General features: G+C 44.5%; 1 protein-coding gene across 1 annotated transcript; it reads left to right on the forward strand.

The window, feature by feature from the left end:
- The first annotated feature begins 13,777 nt into the window (after positions 1-13,777).
- On the forward strand, positions 13,778-20,750 carry LOC147458342 (DCC family protein At1g52590, chloroplastic-like). Its single transcript, XM_086512999.1, has 5 exons — positions 13,778-14,096; positions 18,724-18,781; positions 19,927-20,034; positions 20,145-20,237; positions 20,327-20,750. The coding sequence occupies exons 1-5, from the start codon at positions 13,793-13,795 to the stop codon at positions 20,442-20,444; spliced, it is 681 nt and encodes a 226-aa protein (XP_086369125.1). The 5' UTR covers positions 13,778-13,792; the 3' UTR covers positions 20,445-20,750.
- Positions 20,751-21,197: the final 447 nt, after the last annotated feature.

Consider the following 21,197-nt stretch of genomic DNA (forward strand, 5'->3'; position numbering starts at 1 on the left):
AAAATAGCAGTTCCCTAAATTTTAGGAGATGTTGCCATTGTATCTTTCTAGGTCATCTGACCCCCTTTGTACACTGCAGCCACACCCAAAACTGAAATGTAGCCTTTGTAGCAAAGGATTCCACTTTGGCTAGTCAATGACCCCACTTTGGCTAACCATAGTCCTTGTCCAACCTTAGTGCTCTTTTGCCCTCAGGCCTGGACTCCCTCTGGACAGTTCCACAGTAGCTATGCAATGCAGGGCAGTTAGATTTCCCGAGGGGTGTTTCCAAAAAGTGAAAGTAAATAAATAATAAGAAAGAAATCAACAAAAAGGATAGATAGTAGTCACATGCTGGTGACATACCCCCCTTTTGAAATCTCAAACGTCCTCGTTTGCATCTATGTTGTACATGCTCATAGTCAACACTGATGTATTCAACACATGTCGACACATGTACGACACATACATGCTCATTGTCAACCCTGGTGTATTCAACACCTCGTCGACACATGTATTGCCTGTGTGTGAACCCTGTCCCAATGACATAGTGGTAGCTTCGCACTCTGCCATTGCTTTGAGTCACTAACTTTCCAATGACAAAATGATAGCCACACATTTTACCACTGTCTTATAGTACACGTTGGGCCTAGTAACACTTTCGAGCATACCCAAACCGACAGTTTAAGAATGCAGTTACACATGTACCCTTTAATAGAAGCAATTACTATATCGTTGACAAACTGACAAGAAATACTCACTTCTATAGCACTAACCAAACTTTTGGACATTCCATAAGAGCAATTGCCAAACTGACAATCTGTACAGCTCTAACATTGATGTAACATGTACTTGATTTGAGCTCACTTTAGATACCATGTACATCATTTGTTTTAGAAGCCATTGTCACACTAACAATCCATGTAGCTTTGAAACTCAAGGGGTCAAGGTAGGTTGCAAATCGAAGGCTTCAAGGTAAAGTGATAACAAAGTTGGTGACTCTGCAAGTTCACCTTCTTCCATCCACTTAGCATCCATTGGTGGATAGTTTCTGAACTTTACCAAGTAATGCCTAGCAACTTTGCCTTTCACTTTTCTTTCTTTATGTGCCAAAATCTGTTCCGGGACTAAGATCTCGTCAAGTTCCTTGACTTCCGGCTGATCTTCAGCTGGCATATCCTCTGGCACATCACCCAGATAGGGTCTGAGAAGACTCACATGAAAAGCATTGTGAATCTTCCAACTGTCAGGCAATTTCAGCCTATATGCAACATCATTGATTATGTCGCACACTTGAAAAGGCCCATAGTAACGCATACTGAGCTTTGGAAACAGTCTTTTCTTGCCCTTCATCTTCTTTAACCTTGCCTTTTCAAAGCATAGAAGCACCCAATCACCAAGTGAAAATACCACTTCACGACGGTGACGATCAGCTGCTTTCTTTTGCTTTGCCTCAGTCTTTTCTAAGGCCACTTTGACCTTCTTGTACATTTCATCCATGTCTTGAACATACTTATCTGCTTCAAATATCTTGTCCTTTGTATGCAGTATGGGAGGAACTTGCTTGCCACCTTCAACTATCTCAAAAGGTGCCTTGCCAGTTGATGAATGCACTGTATTATTGTATGCATACTCCACCAATGGCAAATACTGCTCCCACTTTCCTTTATGCTATGACATGTAGCACTTTAGCAGATCTAGGAGAGTAGAATTTGCCTCTTCTGACTGCCCATTTGTTTGAGGATGAAATGACGAAGAGAATTTGAGCGTGGTGCCCATATTCTCAAACAAGCCTCTCCAGAACAAACTTGTCATGCGTGGATCACGGTCGCTAACAATCGACTGTGGCATGCCATGATACTTGAAAATATTGCTCATAAACAAGCGTGCCATTTGATCTGGCTTTATCTTCTTCCTGACAGGAATAAAACGAGCCTGTTTGCTGAATCTGCAAATAATGGTCCAAATACCATCGTTTCCAGTATGCGTTTTTGGAAGATCAAAGATAAAATCCATAGCAATACTTTCCCATGGTTTATCTGGAATAGGTAGTGGTTGCAATAACCCTGGTGTCTTTTGCCTGTCAAACTTGACCTTTTGGCAAATTAGGCATTCTCGCACGAAGGCATCCACATCTCTTCTCAATGTAGGCCAATAGAAGAATGTCTCAACTGCTTTAACTGTAGCATCGATACCACGATGCCCTGCATACGGTGGTACATGACTCTCTTCCATAACTTTGCGTCGCAATGGCTTTGTGACACACAATCTGCCATGCATCATCATGAACCCATCTTTGAGAAGATAGTGTTCATGACGTTGTCCATCCATTAGCTGCTCGAAGACCCTTGCAAAATCTTCATCATTTGCATACTGTTCTCTTATATCATCGAGTTCATGATGATAAGGAATTGACACAGCTGAAATTTGTGGCTTCCTTGACAAGGCATCAGCCACGACGTTCTTCTTGCCTTCCACATGCACAATCTGAAAATGGAACATGGACAAGATATTTGCCCATCGCATATGCTTCTCATATAATTTTGTCTGTGTCAAGAAGTATCGCAAGGTGTGATGGTCCGTCTGGACAACGAAATCTGCACCTAGCAGGTAGTGTTTCCAACTTAAGAGCGCATGAATCACAGCCAGTAACTCTTTCTCATAGACCTGCATGGTCATCTCTGGCCCTTAAATTCTGCTCTCATAGGCTACTACCCTGCCATCTTGCATTAGCACTGCACCAATGCTACTACCACAAGCGTCACACTGGACCACAAATGACTTCCTAAGATCTGGCAACACAATGACTGGATCTGAAGTCATCTTTTCCTTTAAGAGATTAAAAGCTGAAATCTCTTTCTGTGTCCATGTAAAGGTGACTGCCTTCTTTTGAAGAGCATGTAAAGGTGAAGCAATCTCAACGAAATTTCGGATAAACCTTCTGTAATAGGAGCATAGTCCCAAGAAACTTCGGACATCGTGCACGGTCTTTAAATCTGGCCATGACTTGATCGCTTCAACTTTTGCAGGATCCATTTTGACACCATCCTTTGAGACAATGTGTCCCAGAAAGTGAATCTCTTCCAGAAAAAACTCACTTTTCTTTGCATTGATGAGCAACCTATGACTGCGTAGCTCTTTGAACACAATGGCCAAGTGATGCCTATGCTCCTCTTCATTCTTTGAGTAGACTATCATGTCATCAAAGAATGTACCAACAAACTGCTGGTGTGGATGGAAAATTCTGTCCATCATCCTATTGAACGTAGCAGGAGCATTTGTGAGACCAAAGGGCATCACTAAAGATTCGTAAAGGCCAAACGTTGTTCTAAAAGCAGTCTTGTGTACATCCTCTGATCTAATGTGGATCTGATGGTACCCACTCTTTAGATCTATCCTGCTAAACATAGCTGCTTCTAATTTGTCCAGAATATCATCAATTCTAGGTATAGGGAACCTATTCTTGATGGTATTCTTGTTTAGTGCACGGTAGTCGATGCACATACGCCATGAGCCATTCTTTTTCTGCACCAACAACACTGGAGAACAGAATGGGGATGAACTGGGCTGAATCAGCCCCTTTTTTAACAGCTTCTGTACTTGGCCCATTATCTCTTTCTGTTGAGCCGCACTAACCCTACACAGAGGCTTATTTGGTGGGCTACTGCCTGGCACCAAATCTATCGCATGGTCCTCGGGTCTCTCTGGCGGTAATTGAGACGGTAATGAATCGGAAAAACAATCTCTATACTGTTGTAAAAACATTGACCTTTCTTTATCTAGCACATATAAATTTGATTCATCACAATCTGACACTTCACGTGCAAAAACCAAGTACGCAGAAAGATGCTTTTTCATTACAGAAGTAATAGCAGAAGCTGATACAGTGGGAATAGACCCCCCTTTAAGCTTTACATCCAGAATGTGAGTTTTTCCTCTGCTCTGTACAGTGATCTTTTTGTTGTAGGCATCCATGATTCCCTGTACACGAAATAACCAAGGAATACCTAACAACACATCACATCCGTCCAGTGGCATGATGTAAAATTCTTTAGCATCTACATAGGACTGGATATGTAGGCGCAACTTTCTGATGATGGGTGTCACAGCCTCTGTATGGCCAGGACATGCCAAACCTGCCTTTGCTGTATACCCCATCTCTTCAGGTCTGATTCCCAACTTTGAAGCCAATTATGGGGAAATGAAGTTGGCTTTGGCACGTGGATCAAAGAAGATAAGCACTGTTTGATCCCTGACCTTTCCCCATGCTCTGCAAAGCTCACTTGCATCTGAATTTGGCTTGTCGCCCACCATATCTGGCACTAGACCAGCCATGGGCTTCTTTCCTTTCTTGTCCTCCTTGTCTTCAGAATCAGCTGGCCTTTTCTTTGTAGGACAATTGTTAGCAATGTGGCCAGGTTGCTCACAGATGAAGCATTTGTTCTCTGACCTCAGGACCTTCTTTTGCTCTTCCGACTTGCGAGGAAAACGTCTTTTCCATTTCTTTGCTAGTCCCTTTTCTGATTCAGCGGTAGCTTTGCCTTTCCGTGCGTTGGTTGGCTCCTGAGTCCCTTTAGGAACCTCATTGGGAACGTGCTTCTTCGCTGAATTTTTCTTGGTTGATCCTTCCTTGACGCCATTATTGAATTCACAATCTTCTCCCTTGAGCAAACCATTGCCAGTGTTTGCTACCTCGATGAGTTGGGTCAAAGTAGTGACTTTGGTCTTCGTGCAATACTTTCTTAATCCTTTGGGTAGGCCACAACAGTATTTTTCAATCTGTTCTGTCAAGGGCACAAACCTATAGGAAGTTACTGGAAGTAGAGCTTTCCAAAACTTCCGATTGTAATCATCCAGATTCTTGCAAGTAGCAGCATTAAGCTGGTGCCATTCTGTCATGACATCTGCTTTAAAGTCATCAGATAACCATGCTGCTGCAAAAATCTGCTTGAAGTAAATCCATGTGGACGGAGCTTGCCCTTGCAGCAATAAAGTTGTCCACCATTGTCCCGCATTCCCTATCAAGAAAGTGGTTGCCTTGTGGACCTTTGAAGCCTCTGTAAAGTTTCCCCCTGCAGAGGCCTTGTCAAACTGATGGAGGAATGAGAGAGCCTTCTTCATGTCATCAAACCCTGTAAAGGTCGTGAAAGTCACACCTTTTTCACCTTCTTTGTACAGAGTTGGCCTCTCCAGCGGCGTTAAATTGTCATATGGAAGTGACTGAAACATGGGATCACTGTTAGGGTTCATTTGTGTTCCCTGACCGCAATTAAGTTGACCTGGAAATGCCATATTTGGCTGCTGATTTGTAATTCCAGCCATACCAAAATTTGCCTGTGGCATCCCAAATTGGCCCTAAGTGCTTTGAAACCTTGGTAGCATGCCCGTGACACCATACATGGGGTTAGGCATCATCGTTTGAGCACCCCCGAACACTGTTCGTGGCGTGTAAAACTGATTTCCAGGTGCATGACCAGCCATGCTCTGGAATACCGATCCACCTCCAAAATAGCCAGGGTGTACTGAAGGTGGTGGGAAGACTTGTTGCATAGCCTGTAGGTTGCTTCCCTGCCCATTAGAACCAGCTATAGGCTGCTAAAAAGTGGCTGGCTGAACTGGTACAGCTTGAAAGACTGGCATCTCAGCCACCTATTCTTGCACCTTAGGCACGGGTTGTGGAGATTGCATGTTCTCCGTCAAGTGTACAGGTGTTTCCATTGATGTGCAGTATGAATCACCTGTGCTCAAGCCTTAACAGGCTTTTGAATATGATACACTTGCTGAGACGGGAGAGGAGGTTGTAGAAAGGCTAAAAACCTTGGGTTCTGCATTACTTGTGTGAACATAGACACAGCAGTAGCCAACTGGGTCCTGAATATATCATCATTCGTCTGTGGTGGTCTTGAAGACTCACCCACTTCATGTGTCTGTTGACCTTGTGAAGAGGAAACCTCTTCAGTCACATCATTTGGTCTGTCAGCCATAATTGCAATTCCCTGTGTCTGGTCTATGATCCCATGTGTCTTCAAGCCCAAACTGACCAAGGCTCACTTCTATGGGAAAAAGTGATTTAATCCCGGCAATGGAACCATGAAACCGGCCTATACTTTCAAAAAGGGTGGTAGACTTTAGACTTCAACCTTATTTGCTTTCACCCATTTAATTTGTCGCCCACTTTACTTGTACTTTCAAGACACAACAAAGGGGGAAGGGATACAGGCTGCTAGATTGCACCTGTATGAGAAGACCGACACCAGATTGGCCCCTAACTTAGGCGCCCCTTTCGGTATTTCTTTATTGTTTAAAAGAGGGAATAAACGTTGTGGCTCCCTACAAGCTGCCCCGCACAAGCTTGGCTGAATTTCAACTGTTCCGGCCCGATTTCGGCAGCATAACTGTACTAAGACACTTCACAGTCAGTATTCCCACGCATTGACCGACTTTCCCGACGCATACGGGCACTTTGCAAAACCTGGCGAGAATCTGCAGCACTCTGAATTCTCTGTTTTCAGCCCCGAAAATGCGCCAGATCACCTGTACAACGGCCCCCTCAGGTCCCCGAACCTCTTGGGGGTATTAGGGACTGTTTAGGGCCAAAACCCTAAACTTGCAAAAATACACAGCAGGCTGTAATTTACTGTTTCGGGCTCCATTTCGTGTGCCGGTCACATCCGTAGCAAGTCCTCGAGCTCCCGCACCTGTAGGGCTACTTGCCCTTTGAATCGGATGAGATTTCTGGCGTGAAACCTCTCCGAATTCACCTGTACTTACGGAGGATTAGCCGCTAGCTAATCCAGTACTTGTGCAAGAGGCTCTTGCCTCGGCAATCGCGCATGAACCCACACAACTGTACATTGGTCAATTCAAAGCCCTCTAGTGGGGCATAACATACTGCCATAGGGGAGAGAGAGGGCAGTGCGTAGGGTGCAGGGCATCGCTCCTGGAACCGCACTGTACATAGGTGGGAAAGGAAGCACTCCATAGCTCTTAACCTGTGACAAAAATCTGCAAATGAGCCCCTTCTCCCTTCAAATTCAGCGCCACTTCTTTATGCATGAGGAAAGTGCACAGAAATGTGCCACTTGGCACATTTACAGCCTATTTCCCGTTTCGGGGTTGCCGCCTAAAAATCTCCCAACCGGTTGCCCAGTTGACTTCATTGCAGAGTAATAAAATGTTCCCCTTGTCATTTCGGAGGTAATGACGCGGACACATTTTCAGGTCCCAAAATAGCAGTTCCCTAAATTTTAGGAGATGCTGCCATTGTATCTTTCTAGGTCATCTGACCCCCTTTGTACACTGCAACCACACCCAAAACTGAAATGTAGCCTCTGTAGCAAAGGATTCCACTTTGGCTAGTCAATGACCCCACTTTGGCTAACCATAGTCCTTGTCCAACCTTAGTGCTCTTTTGCCCTCAGGCCTGGACTCCCTCTGGACAGTTCCACAGTAGCTATGCAATGCAGGGCAGTTAGATTTCCCGAGGGGTGTTTCCAAAAAGTGAAAGTAAATAAATAATAAGAAAGAAATCAACAAAAAGGATAGATAGTAGTCACATGCTGGTGAGAGCAAGTAATCACAGCTTTAATGGAAAGCTTGCCTTCTCCCTTGTCTTAGGTAGCGCGATGATTCCGCGCTCGTGCATCCCCCCCTCCCCCCCTTGAATACAGAAAACGTGATACCTTGCTCGAGGGCTTTTAATCTGTATGTACAATTGTGTGGTTTCATGTGTGATTGCCGAGGCTAGAGCCTATTATAGAGGTACTGGATGTCACAAATGGGTGACGTGGCTGCCCACTTCCCCTGGCAAATGGACCCGCCGAAAGGCCGATATGGCTGCATCACGGACGTCCGCAGATTGCGGAAAAATGGGACACGTGGCATTGTTGAACGGTATTTCGTGGTTTTCGGCGCAGACGGCGGCGCTTTTTGCGGCAAGGTTTTGGCCAGCTTTTGCGTGGCTGCTTTTCCTACGCTATTTGCTTGCTTTATTTTACGCAATGAATGAGAGAGAGAGAGAGAGAGAGAGAGAGAGAGAGAGAGAGAGAGAGAGAGAGAGAGAGAGAGAGAGAGAGAGAGAGAGAGAGAGAGAGAGAGAGAGAGAGAGAGAGAGAACGCTTTACTTTTAAAAAGCTTTGCTTTATTTGGTCCAAGTATGGCTTTAGAGGCTTGAGAGAGAATCCTCTTTCTAGCTTTACGAAGAGCTTTTAATTTCCAGCTTTTGGGGCTTTGCTTTTGGGCCTTGGCATCCCTTGTACTCCATAAATAAGTGGGTAGGCCACTCACAACTCAGAGCATTTGGACGTAGAGTTTGAGTGTGAGCGCCTGCCCGCACTCTTGTACTTTGAACACAGATTAATATAAAAAGAAATACCGAAAGGGGCGCCAGACTTTGGGGCCAATATCTCCAGGCACAGAACTCCATCGGGCCAATGTCGAATCAATTGTGAACTGTGAACTTTTTTGAAGTGGTTATTTGTGCTGTTGCGGTAGATTCTCGACTTGGAGTGTCCAAGTCTGTTACAGTGGTATCAGAGCACGACCGATTTCTCTTCTACGGGAAATCCGATCCCTAATGTTTTTTTTCCGCGGCACCTATGGCTTCAAGCAAAGATCAGTCGACTCCCTCTGCATTGGGAGATGCGGGAAGGGATCACAACGAAGATTCACGCGAGGAGTATGGCCCGCCTCGGCCTACTCAGGCGGAGCGTCAAGAGATGGAACGTCGACAATTGATCGGCGATGCAACGAGATGATGCTTAATTTTGCCAAGGACCCGAAATTGGCAAAATATATGAGCAAGACTTCTTTCGAAGAGGCGCACACGCAGTGGCAGAAAACCACACAACCACCCCGAAAACCCGCTCTCAAGAAACCTCCTACTCCCAAGAAGTATACATAGAAATAATTAGACGAGGTGGTTGATGCACGAATAGCTCAGCTTTTTGACGCGCAGAACAAAGCTAAAAAGCACGGCAAAAGGTAGAAGAAAGGCACTGACTTCTCGGGTTATTTGGGTCGTCAGTCTACTTTTGAAAAGGCAAGAAAGCAGAAGAAGCGTGTTCGATTTGAAGGAGTATCCAGTTCTTCTTCTTCTTCTTCTTCTTCTTTTGATAGTTCTTCTAGCTTATCTGACTCGAGCGAAGAAGACAGAAAAGGCAAAAAGCGAAGCAAGAAGCAACGCTTTGGAAAGGACAAGAAAAAGGCAAAGAAGTCTAAATCTCGCCCCGTCATTGACAGTTCTACAGAGGACTCGTCTACAGACAGTTCGGACTCTGATGGCAGCAACTTTTATGCAAAGAAGAAGAACTTTTACAAAGCCAACCAATATGACTTTCCAGAAATACTGGTTTTCTGGAAGACAAAAGCAAGAAAGTCCGAGAGTTTAAGCAAGGTGGACAATCAATTAAATTTGACACGTTTTTTGGATATAGAGATGCTTGAAGGCTTTGTCTTTTGTACAACAGTTTGACATCGCTTTTGCAGGAGGCCGTTACTCAGAGCACTCTAAGATTCGGAGAGCTCTCTTACTTTAAGCTTCTATTAAACAAGACTGCGCTAGTTAAATGGCTGAAATTCAAGAGGCTTTTTATTTGTTCTTGGCTGACTCAAGATTATGAACGTGATATACGAACTGCTTGGAACTATCTTCGGATGACCAAGAAGGATAGGATGGACGCTTATTGCGAGAGATTCTGGAGCTCTTTTCTACCCGCCTCTTCATTTAAGAAGATCTCGTTCAAGGAACAGATTGAGCGGTTTACCTTGGGTCTACCTACAGAGATCGGAGATCACTGCTTGGAACAAAAGTTAGGTTCCATATAGGAGTTGATGAGTCATGCGAAACGGAGTTTTGCCATTCACTCTGGCAGTTTGACCTACCCCACCGATGAGATCATGACACAAAGAGCCGAACAGACTTCGACAAATGAAAGTAGGAAGAGAAAGAGCAACCCAGAAAAGAAAGATGCACGACCCAAACTTACTCCTCAAGAGCGGGCTCGCTACATCAGGGAAGGGAAGAGCTTTGGATGCGGGGAAACTGGACATATCTCCGCAAAGTGCCCTAAAAAGACACAGAAAGAACAGAACGACGAGGACGACGAACGGCCTAAGAGTTCGAGAGCAGCTGAGGAACGTGGAAGAAAAGGCAAGATGAAAACAGGACTGGTTCCAGATTGCGTGGGTATCGATCCCAGCACGTCAGACGAGAGTACATAACTTTGCCGAGCTTGGGGCAAAGTGAAAGATCAAGAAGCCATGATCTTCGTTGATGGAGGAGCCAAGGCCAACTTCATTTCATCGGAATTGGCGACGCGGCTCGAGATCACTCCTGATTGGATGGGACCACTTGCGGAGGCAGTTCTAGCGGCACCCGGTAGGGACGTAGCCATTACACCCGTCATTGGCAAACTTCGGTTGCATTGTCAGGAGTATTTGGGGCATTAGGACTTTTACATAATGCCTTTGGAAGGCTGTGATATTCTCTTGGGAATTCCCTGGCACCACAAGAACAACAGTGTGGTCGACTATCGGGCGAGGAAAACGACATTGACAACGGAGAAGGGCAGAACCATTGTACTCGATATAAAACTTGAGGGCGAGTCTGTCCCTATTGTATTGGCTTCGGCCATTTCTAAATTAATGAAATCCAGTTTGTTTGTTTACTTGATCTTTTTGAAAGAGTTGAGTGATGAGGATACGACAAATATGTCTGAACTTGATAAAGAACGCCAAGATTTTCTCCACTCTCATGCAGATTGCTTCTCAGAGGGCTTGTCGGGCGAGTTACCACCCGCTCGTCCTGAAGATCATACCATTGATTTGATACCTGGAAGCACACCATCGAACCGGCCACCTTACCGTGTGAGCCGAGCACAGAACGAAGAGATCATGAACCAAGTGAAAGACCTCTTGGAAAAGGGTCTTGTCCAGCCTAGTACTTCACCGTATTACTCTCCAGTGTTGTTGGTTTTGAAGAAAGACGGATCTTGGAGAATGTGCATCGATTATAGAGCTCTCAACAAAATCACCATCAAGAACAGATTTCTGATTCCTAGGATCGATGATATACTCGACAGATTATAGGGATCCTCGTGTTTTAGCAGGATTGATTTGAAGAGTGGATATCATCAGATCCGAATCGTGCCGGGAGACGTCTACAAGATAGCCTTTCGGACAACTTTTGGGTTATTTGAGTTTTTGGTGATGCCGTTTGGCCTAACCAATGCTCCTGCGACATTTAACCGGATGATGGACATGATTTTTTGAGAGTATAGACTATTTGTTGACACTTTCTTTGACGATATCATTGTTTTCTCTAAGAATGAGGCAGAACATAGAGATCATCTTCTTCAGGTCTTTCAGGCATTACGAGATCACAAGTTAGTGATTAATGTGAAGAAAAGTGAATTTTTCCTACCAGAGATACACTTTTTGGGATACATTGTGTCAGCAGCAGGAGTGCAAATGGATCCGGCCAAGATAGAGACAATCCGTGATTGGCCCGATTTGAAGAATGCCCATGAAGTTAGAAGCTTCTTGGGATTGTGTTCCTACTACAGGCGGTTCATTCAAAAGTTTGCAGGGGTTGCTTCCCCTTTGCATATCTTGACATAGAAAGGAGTCCCTTTCTCGTGGGGACCCACAGAGGTGACTGTCTTTCAGACTTTGAAAGAGAAATTGACTATGCGACCAGTTTTGACTTTGCCGGATTTGCAGAAGTCATTTGAAGTATATTGTGATTCTTGTGGTCGTAGTCTAGGTGCGGTCTTAACGCAAGAAGGCCATGTCATTGCTTACGAGAGCTGATTGTTCCAAGGCAGGAATTGACAGCACAGATTTATGAGAAAGAGCTTTTGGCGGTTATCCATGCTCTTACTCAGTAGCGGCACTACCTACTCGGAGCAGATTTTATTGTCTTTACAAACCATCAGAGCTTATACTACTACTTGTCACAGAAGCAGCTATCGGAAAAGCAAATGCGGTAGGCGAACATCTTGTCACAGTTTCAGTTCCAGATTGTCCATGTCCAGGGACATGAGAATTTGGTGGCAGATGCTTTGTCTCGGAAGCCGTTGGTTCTGGCTATTTCCACGATACATCATAGGAGCTTCGAGGATATGGTTGATCAGTATGCCACGGATCCAGATTTTGCACACGTTTTCACACGGATACTGGATGGGGAGACAGTAGCAGGATATTCCATTCGAGATGGCTACTTGATGAGGAAAACCATGTTATGCGTTACACAGCCGTTGAGGGAAAAGGTTATGGCTGAATGTCACTGTCCGCCTTTTACGGGTCACCGCGGCATTGCTACCACCATGAAAGGGGTAGAGAGATACTTCTTTTGGCCGAGACTCAAGAAGGATGTGGACGAGTTTGTGCGCAGGTGTTTGGTATGCCAGAAAGTCAAGTTTGACAGGCATAAAGCACAGGGTTTGTTACAGCCTTTGCCCATACCCACCCGACCCTCCGAAAGTATTGCAATGGACTTCATTTTTTATCTCTCGAGAACACAGAGTGGTCACGATGGTATCTGGACTGTTATTAACAGATTTAGCAAGTAGGCTCATTTCATTCCCAGTGAAGAAAACAGTCAAGCCAGATCACTTAGCGAGACTGTTTGTGGCCCAGATTTTTAGATTACATGGCATGCTTGAGACGATTGTCTGCGATAGGGACCCCAGATTTACGAGTTTGTTTTGGAAGGCAATTTGGGAGAACATTGGCACACGGTTGCAGTTCTCGTCATCTTTCCACTTGCAGACTGACGGGCAATCTGAGATTGCCAATTCAGTGGTTTTAGATTTATATTAGTCTTAATCTCGGATCAGAAGACTCAATGGGAAAAGTATCTACCTTTGGTGGAATTTGCCTACAATAACACTATACACTCTTCGATGGGGAAGGCGCCATTTGAGATTGTTGAAGGTGCTGCGAAGGTTCCACCCTTCCTTAGCACAAAAGATAAGATTTTTGAAGCTGATGAGTATACGCGCGACTTAGACACGGCTTTTGCCAAAGTCCGCGAGGCTTTGCAGAAATCTCAGGAAAGACAGAAAAAGGCAGCGGATCGCCATCGTCGCGATTTGAAATTGAAGGAGGATGATTGGGTGCTCTTACGTTTTGAGAAGGCAGGCCTGAGAAAGAAAAAGGGAAAGGAGAGGCTTTTTCCAAAGCTTAGTATGCGATACTACGGACCTTTCCAGATCTCTGAAAAGATCAATGATGTCTCCTTCCAACTGAAACTGCCTGACACTTGGAGGATTCACAATGCATCTCATGTGAATCTCTTGAAACCTTTCAAAGGTAATGTGCTTGAAGATGGGGAGCTCAATGAGCAACCCGAAGTGGAGGAAAACGAGGAGATCCTTGTTCCTGAATAGATTTTGGCACATAAGGACACAAAGAATAAGGGTAAAGTAAGAAGGCGGTTCTTGGTTAAATTCAAGAACTATCCTGCATTGGATGCGAAGTGGATGGAGGAGAAGGACCTAGCAGATACTCCTCAGATTGTGAAACTTTACCTTGAAGCTTTTGGTTTAGCATAGTCTATTCCAAATGGAACCCAGAATTCAGCTTGGCCGCAGATTTGGTGCAGTGGGATGCACAAGAGGGGAGTTACTCCGCTCCTTTGTAGAATACTAGAGTCACTGATGTCTCTTTGAGCTTCAAGGATACTGAGAGCTGATAGTATTTGCTATATGACTTTATGAAATGGAATTCCTGAATATGAAACTGTTTTGTTCTTGACTTGTTTTTAAGTGCAGGAACTGATAGACAAAATGACTGCAGCATTTTGGTCTAAATGATCTCGAAGATACACGGTTGCAACGCTCATGTACTCTGTTGTAATGAAAATGCAGCCTTTCATTACCAGAAGGGGTTGCACACGGTGTACGAAGTGAACAGGAGCGTGTATGAGAGCTGCGATTTCGGCAATGGTGGCAGCCCGAGTGCAGAAGAGTTGTGGGGAGGTGGGGTCGGGGCCACCATAGATAAGACGAGTGTGATACACAATTGGTCGACGAAGGGCGGATGTAGCATCGGGCCGCTGAATGAGAGCCGCGTTTACTACTTTGCATGCGGCGTGGGGCAGCATTGCCTGCAAGGTATGAAGGTGGCGGTGCCTGTGCTTCCCACCACCTCCAATTCCTCGCTTTCAGCCCAGCAACAATCTTCTAATTATTACCCCCACTCCTCTTCCTCCACGGCCCTTCAGTACATCCACCTTGCAATGGGGGTTACTTAATCGGGCATCTATGAGGTCTTGAGTGGATCTAGATGCGATTGCTAATTGCATTGCCGATAAATCATGGTCTAAGATCCAAATGAATGTTAAATGTGATTTGTCATGTGATGTCCTGTGATGTTGTGTGATGTGAGTGTCGATTGGTACTTGTGCTAGATGTGTGTTCCTAGTGCGTAGGTACTAACAGTCAGTGTCTGCTAAGACAGTTTATGGCTTCTGTCTGTTTTGCAGGCGTAATTGAGGGCGATTACAATGCTTTCAAGAGGGGGGTATGTCACAAATGGGTGACGTGGTTGCCCACTTCCCCTGACAAATGGACCCGCCGAAAGGCCGACATGGCTGTAGTACGGGCGCCCGTAGATTGCGGAAAAATGTGACATGTGGCACTGCTGTACGGTATTCCATGATTTCCGGCGCAAATGGCGGCGCTTTTTGCGGCAGGGTTTTGACCAACTTTTGCGTGGTTGCTTTTCGTACGCTAGGAGAAGGTGCAGAGTCTGGAGTACCGGCTTGTACTTTGATGATGCAATATAAAGAAATACCGAAAGGGGCGCCAAGGTTTGGGGCCAATACTCTCTGGGGTGGAATTCCGCCACTCCGTGTCGCGTGTCGTCTCTCTCTCTTTCAGTTCAGTTGTTAATGAAGTGTTAAAAGTCTGTTCGGTTTGTTCTTTTCTATTGGCACGTGGTGCCCGCCTTGTGACAATTTCCCTTGGATGATGATATATGGGAGTTTTCTAGGGATGGTGACATTATTATCTTGGGGGATTTCAATGCTAGGACAGCCCATCACCAGACGGTATTCTATAATACTTCAAACGAGTTGATGCAGGAGCTTAATATTACAGAAATGGGCCTCTCAAGATTATCACAGGATGAGGAGCACACTGAGTATGGCAGATACTTGATTGATATGAGGACTGCACATGGATTGGCCATTTTGAATGGCCTACAGAGATTCTCTACAGCACATGGTTTTACATGCTTTCCACATCGGAATGGCTTCAATGGATTATGTTATGGCTCCGCCAAGACTCATTCCTTCCTTTCGAGATTTCACGGTGGGAAATAGGCCAGTTGGGGTAGCAGTCGATCACGCTATCTTGTCTTTCACTCTATTGTTCCAATACAGCACGGTTCCATTGGGAGAGGTATGAAACTGGCCCGTAGGGCCGTAGACTTTAGCTTTCACCCGATTCTTCACTTGATAACTTTACTTGGACTTTACGACATAGAGGAAAACTTCACGAATAAACCTGTGACTAGAATTAACACTTCACACAAAGCACAGCTTGGCAGCTAGATTGCTCCCGAGCAGACAGCGACACCCTATAGGCCCCAAAGACTGGCACCCGTTTCTGCATTTCTTTATTCTTATAAACCTTGGGAGAAAACCTGCAAGTTCCTACAAGCTATCCTGCTTTTACCGCGACAGCTCGTAGGAAAATGGCCTACTCTAGCCCAATTTCAGTAGCATAACCGCAGTAGGAGGCTTCACAGACAAATTCCCCATGCCAAAGGTGACTTTCCCGGTGCATACGGAGTCTAGACATTTTCCCAAACCTACCGAGAATCTGCAACATGCTGAATTCTCTGATTTCTACCCTGAAAATGCCAGATCACCTGTAAAGTGATCCCAACCCTTCCCCGAAGCTCCTGGGAGCACTAGGGATCAATTAGGGCCAAAACCCTAAACCTACAAAAATACACAGCAGGCTGTATTTTTCTGTTTTGGGCTCCGTTTCACATGTTGGTCGCATCCGTAGCAAGCCCTCGAGCTCCCATACCTGTATGGCTACTTGCCCTTTCAATCGGACGAGATTTTTCGCGTGAAATCTCCCCCAGTTCACCTCTACCTGCGGGGGATTAGCAACTAGCTAATCCAGTGTAATAGACTTGGACACTCCAAGTCGAGAATCTACCGCGACAACACAAATAACCACTTCAAAACAGTTCACAGTTCACAATTGATTCGACACTGGCCCGGCGGAGTTCCGTGCTTGGAGATATTGGCCCCAAAGTTTGGCGCCCCTTTCGGTGTTTCTTTATATATTAATCTGTGTTCAAAGTACAAGAGTGCAGGCAAGCGCTCACACTCAGACTCTGCGTCCAGATGCTCTGAGTTGTGAGTGGCCTACCCACTTATTTAAAGAGTACAAGGGATGCCAAAAGCAAAGCCCCAAAAGCTGGAAATTAAAAGCTCTTCATAAAGCTAAAAAGAGGTTTCTCTCTCAAGCCTCTCAAGCCATACTTGGCCCAAATAAAGCAAAGCTTTTTAAAAGTAAAGCGTTCTCTCTCTCTCTCTCTTATTCATTGCGTAAAATAAAGCAAGCGAATGGAAGCATGCCAGAGAATGAGCCCTAGCCTCATATTTAAAGGCCCTTGGCCTAAAAGCAGCTTACATGAAAAGCTTTCAAACCCAAAAGCTTCTGGTCCAAAAAGCAGTTTACATGAAAAGCTTTCATGTAGAATACCGTCTGGTGATGGGCTGTCCTAGCATTGAAATCCCCCAAGATAATAATGTCACCATCCCTAGAAAACTCCCATATATCATCATCCAAGGGAAATTGTCACAAGGCGGGCACCACGTGCCAATAGAAAAGAACAAACCGAACAGACTTTTAACACTTCATTAACAACTGAACTGAAAGAGAGAGAGAGACGACACGCGACACGGAGTGGCGGAATTCCATCCCAGAGAGTATTGGCCCCAAACCTTGGCGCCCCTTTCGGTATTTCTTTATATTGCATCATCAAAGTACAAGCCGGTACTCCAGACTCTGCACCTTCTCCTGGAAGCATGCCAGAGAATGAGCCCTAGCCTCATATTTAAAGGCCCTTGGCCTAAAAGCAGCTCACATGAAAAGCTTTCAAACCCAAAAGCTTCTGGTCCAAAAAGCAGTTTACATGAAAAGCTTTCAAACTCAAAAAGCTTCTGGTCCAAAAAGCAATGCCAAAAGCTGCCAGCGTAAATCACAGAAATCCGTACAGCTTGCCATGTCATCATGCCAGCGCAATTTTTGGAAATCAGCCATGCTGTTGTAGTTTTAGGGTTAGGGTTTCCAAAATTAGGGTTTCAGCAATTAGGGTTTCCAGAATTAGGGTTTCAGAAATTAGGGTTTCTGGCAGAAATTAGGGTTAGGGTTTTCTGCTCTCGGACAACCACGTCATCACTTTGTGATACTTCTTCTGTTGCTTGTTCTTCTTAGGGTTTAGGCCCCTCGGCCGGTAACTCCGTTCTTCAGTAGGTCGACACGTCAACAGTTTGTTACAGAAATTGTCCTCTAGGTGATGCATATACTGACGTACTAGGAGGGAAATGGCAAATAGTGATGTAGAAGTATGTGCCTGTCTCTGCCTTTAGTTTCACCCACATGTACCTAGGGTCCTAGCATGCTCATCCCTCCGAGCTATATGTATCAGAGGCTGTAGCTCCTCTCTGAATAAGACTGCCACTTCTCCTGAACCTCGTCCTCTGTGCTTTGATCGAGTCTCCTGTCTGCAAGCTATCTCCCATCTGTATCCGCTCACTTGTGGCATGGATTGCCCCGGGACCTGATGCGTCTCAGAGTAGAAGATGATGATCTCTCCTTGTGAAACTATCCTCAAAGGCCCCTAAAGGTGCAAAGATCTAGTACAATTCCATGTAGACACTCCGAGTGTCGTCCCACGGTCTCACGCCGTCATGCGGGGCGCCTCTCCAGAATAACCACTCGTCCATCCCTGTAGAAGGCCACTTCCCCTTTTCTCTAGCTGTCATTATCTCCGGCATAACTTCTTTCATATGAGCAAGTTGTGAGAGTGTGAGGTCATCTCCAAGGAATATGCCCGCTTTCATTAGTGTAGGACGCTTCTTCAAGAAGTCCTTCTTTGCCTCCATGGATGGGAAACGCATGATTAGAGCTCTCTCCTTTGAAGTCTCCCCATTTCCTTGTGTCTTCCCCCCAACCCTCCATGCCTTTGTATGAGCTAGATTAACATCTTGTAGAGGCCAAACTTAACATATAGGACCAATCAAATATGTCCATATATTTACAATCCACTTTCGGTATCACTGCTTAAGTCTTCTCCTTGGGCATGGGGTTTGTGAACTCGCGAATGATTGCTTTCTTGTCTTTGTACAACTTCCCTTCCTTTTTCGCGGCTGTGACTCTTCCTAATTCATTATCTCTATTTTTAAGCTGAAAGGCAAATGAGCTCATCAGATATCCGTACCTTCGTGCCTTTTAAGGAATTTTGTCTGCTTCATGATTGCTCTTCTCCTCAAATGTGCCATAATGAATTGCTCGCTGTTTGCCCTTAATTACAATGTATACTCAGGTCCCCAATATCCACAAAGGATACTGTCCTCTTAAGCTCCTCTTTCCAATCGTCCAAGTTTGTAATTTATGGACGTTTTGTCTGAACTCATATAGATTTGCGAGCAATTTGTTTATTCTGTTCTATAAAGTTTTATTTGACTAACTGTTAAGCATGACATTTGATCAGGTGTTTGCAACTTGTGCAATGGTGGTGTAAACATGGTCCTTGACAATGATCCAAATGAGTAAGTTCTATTTTTCAATAAAGCCATTTGATAATGTTTCGTGCGATTCATTATATGTCATATAAGGAACTGGTTGATTGAGAGACTATGTGAATGGTTTCAGAAATAATCATAAATGAGTGGTGTATTAAGTGAGTTGTGTATTGCATCAAACACCTGTTGAATGGAGAAATTTTTGTCATTTTTCCCTTAACTCGTTTATGCTAATTGAGTTGTGTGTTGCATCAAATACCTATTGAATGGAGGAGCTTTCGAAGTTAATATCATGGAAGGTAGACTTGGTAGAATTTTTTACTTGTAGCCAAAGCTATACTGATTACCTTGCAGGTTTAGTACATTTAGACTGTCTATTCTTGTCCCAATAATGTAATATTTGGAAAAGCGATTTGGGAAAGATGGCATGCACGTTATGCTTCAGCTAAGTAAAGCTAGAATAGTGAGTGTCTTCTCGATCTGTCAGCTATATAGTGCCTTTGGTTAAAATGGCTCAGGTCCTTCCATACTTGACCGGGCCACCCTTGAACCACTCAAACTTCGTGGTGGCGTTGCACTCTGTTTGTGGGCTAGCATGCACTTAGTTTATAGGACTCTTTCCCTTACATTATCTCCCCTTGAGGAAGACTTCCAGACACAAAAACAAAAGTAGGAAGTCCCTTCTTGAAAACGATCATGTTGTTTTGTGAGAGTGTGTAGTGGAAGTTGAAAGATGGCAGCAAGAGGAAGGGGACAGAGAGAAAATTGCAAGGCAAGGGGCTCTGAAGTATATTGTCTGGAGAAGTTCTTGAAATGGATAAAATGTTCTTATTTTTGTCTGGTGTAATAAGCTGCATTGTACAGGGTGATTAAATGAAGACGAAGAGTAAATAGCAAGAGCTACCTTTTTGTCTAACTGGCTCATTTCAGGAGTTAACTTCGACATGTGCTTCTTTTGGCTTTAACCTTTGAGCTTTTTTTACTCCCCGTCCCTTGGTTGTCATTGTTTACCTGCATGCCCTAAATGTTTTACAGCTTGCTCAATTAATTGTGGGAGTTGGTAACTTTTTGATGCCCGACAGTTCTTTCATCAGAAAGCCAGTCAAGTAAATAGCTTTTCCTGAAGTGGGAGACTGAATGCGATGATTGGATGCACAATGTGTGTCATGCAGGACTATGCGATTTGCTGCTCTACAAAGTCCAGCTGGACGAGCGCTGCTTCAAAGGTCTGGCCGTTCCCCTGATGACATTTCTAGCATTGTGCTTGTGGAGAAAGACAGGTAAGGATTTTCCTTTTCATGATTTGATTGTGTGCGTGCCTGTTACTTTCTTCATTTGTCCAATTGACTGAGCTTGTATGCCTGTAATTTTATCTTTGGTAACGTAACAGATCATATATAAAATCAGAAGCTGTGCTGCGGATAGCAAACTATTTGCGAATACCTTTTCCTTTGATAGCAGGGATGCTGAACCCTTTTCCGCTGTATGTGTTGCTATTTACTGCTTAGTATAAGCATGCATGATAGTGGCGGGCTGATGTATTAATCAAGTTGTTGCTTGTTCCTTCTGCAGGCTCTTCAGGGATATAGTGTATGATACAGTGGCAAACAATCGCTACAACATTTTTGGGCAAACAAGCGAATGCCGTCTGACAGACACTTCTCATACACAGAGATTTATTGAGCAATGAACTGCATTATGCGTGTATATTGTAAATTATGTAATATACAAAAATTAGGTTTTGTCTCATTTTTCTGACGCAGAGATCAGCTTTGTTGGAAGGGATCCTTTCAACTTTTGAGCTTGGTCTTAATGTGCAATCTCTTTAAAGGAATTGGAGCTAATTGGCAGGACTTCTAGGTATTGGTGCCCTTGTCTTCAGAAATGAGATTGGTTGGTACCGATGAAATGAACAGTCAAATATGTATGTTTGTACTGCCTCCTTGTGTGCAAGGGCAACCAAGTGAGTGAAAAATGCCTCTTATTATCCTCAGTCCGATATAGTGTTTACAACTTCTATAGCAGGGAACTACTACGATGATGTCCAAAGGGTTGTGACACCATTATCAGTATTGGAGTCTGGATATTCTTAACTTGCATCAACAAACCATCTGAAGAAGACAGACGCCCACACATGCAGGTGCTGTAAGGAGTGCAGAGACATAGTGGGCATAAAAACCAAAGTGTCCCTACCCTATAGACAATACATGACCTCAAGAAGATTGTACATATCATTGCTAGTGACACTATCGGCAGGAAAGGATGCAAACTTATGAGAAGAGAAACATAAAAGACTTGAACTGAGCAAAACTTGATTAATTCTCAGCAGAACAGGCTACCCTAGAGGAAGTGCAAACTTAGCTAAAAGTTGCTATCTTGCAAGAGCATGTAAGAAGCAGGAACCTGATCTTGTGGACAAAGATAATGACTTAAAGAAGCTGGA

The sequence above is a fragment of the Adiantum capillus-veneris genome, chromosome 5 (genome assembly GCF_014529385.1).
Source record: "Adiantum capillus-veneris isolate H3 chromosome 5, ASM1452938v2, whole genome shotgun sequence".
Taxonomy (NCBI): Eukaryota; Viridiplantae; Streptophyta; class Polypodiopsida; order Polypodiales; family Pteridaceae; genus Adiantum; species Adiantum capillus-veneris.

Excerpts from the sequence above, each read along its gene's own strand:
- LOC147458342 (XM_086512999.1), top strand. The coding sequence starts at position 13,793 with ATGATCTCGAAGATACACGGTTGCAACGCTCATGTACTCTGTTGTAAT. Across the intron at positions 14,097-18,723 it reads GGGGCAGCATTGCCTGCAAG|GTGTTTGCAACTTGTGCAAT; the intron begins GTATGAAGGTGG and ends ACATTTGATCAG. Across the intron at positions 20,238-20,326 it reads ATGCTGAACCCTTTTCCGCT|GCTCTTCAGGGATATAGTGT; the intron begins GTATGTGTTGCT and ends TTCCTTCTGCAG.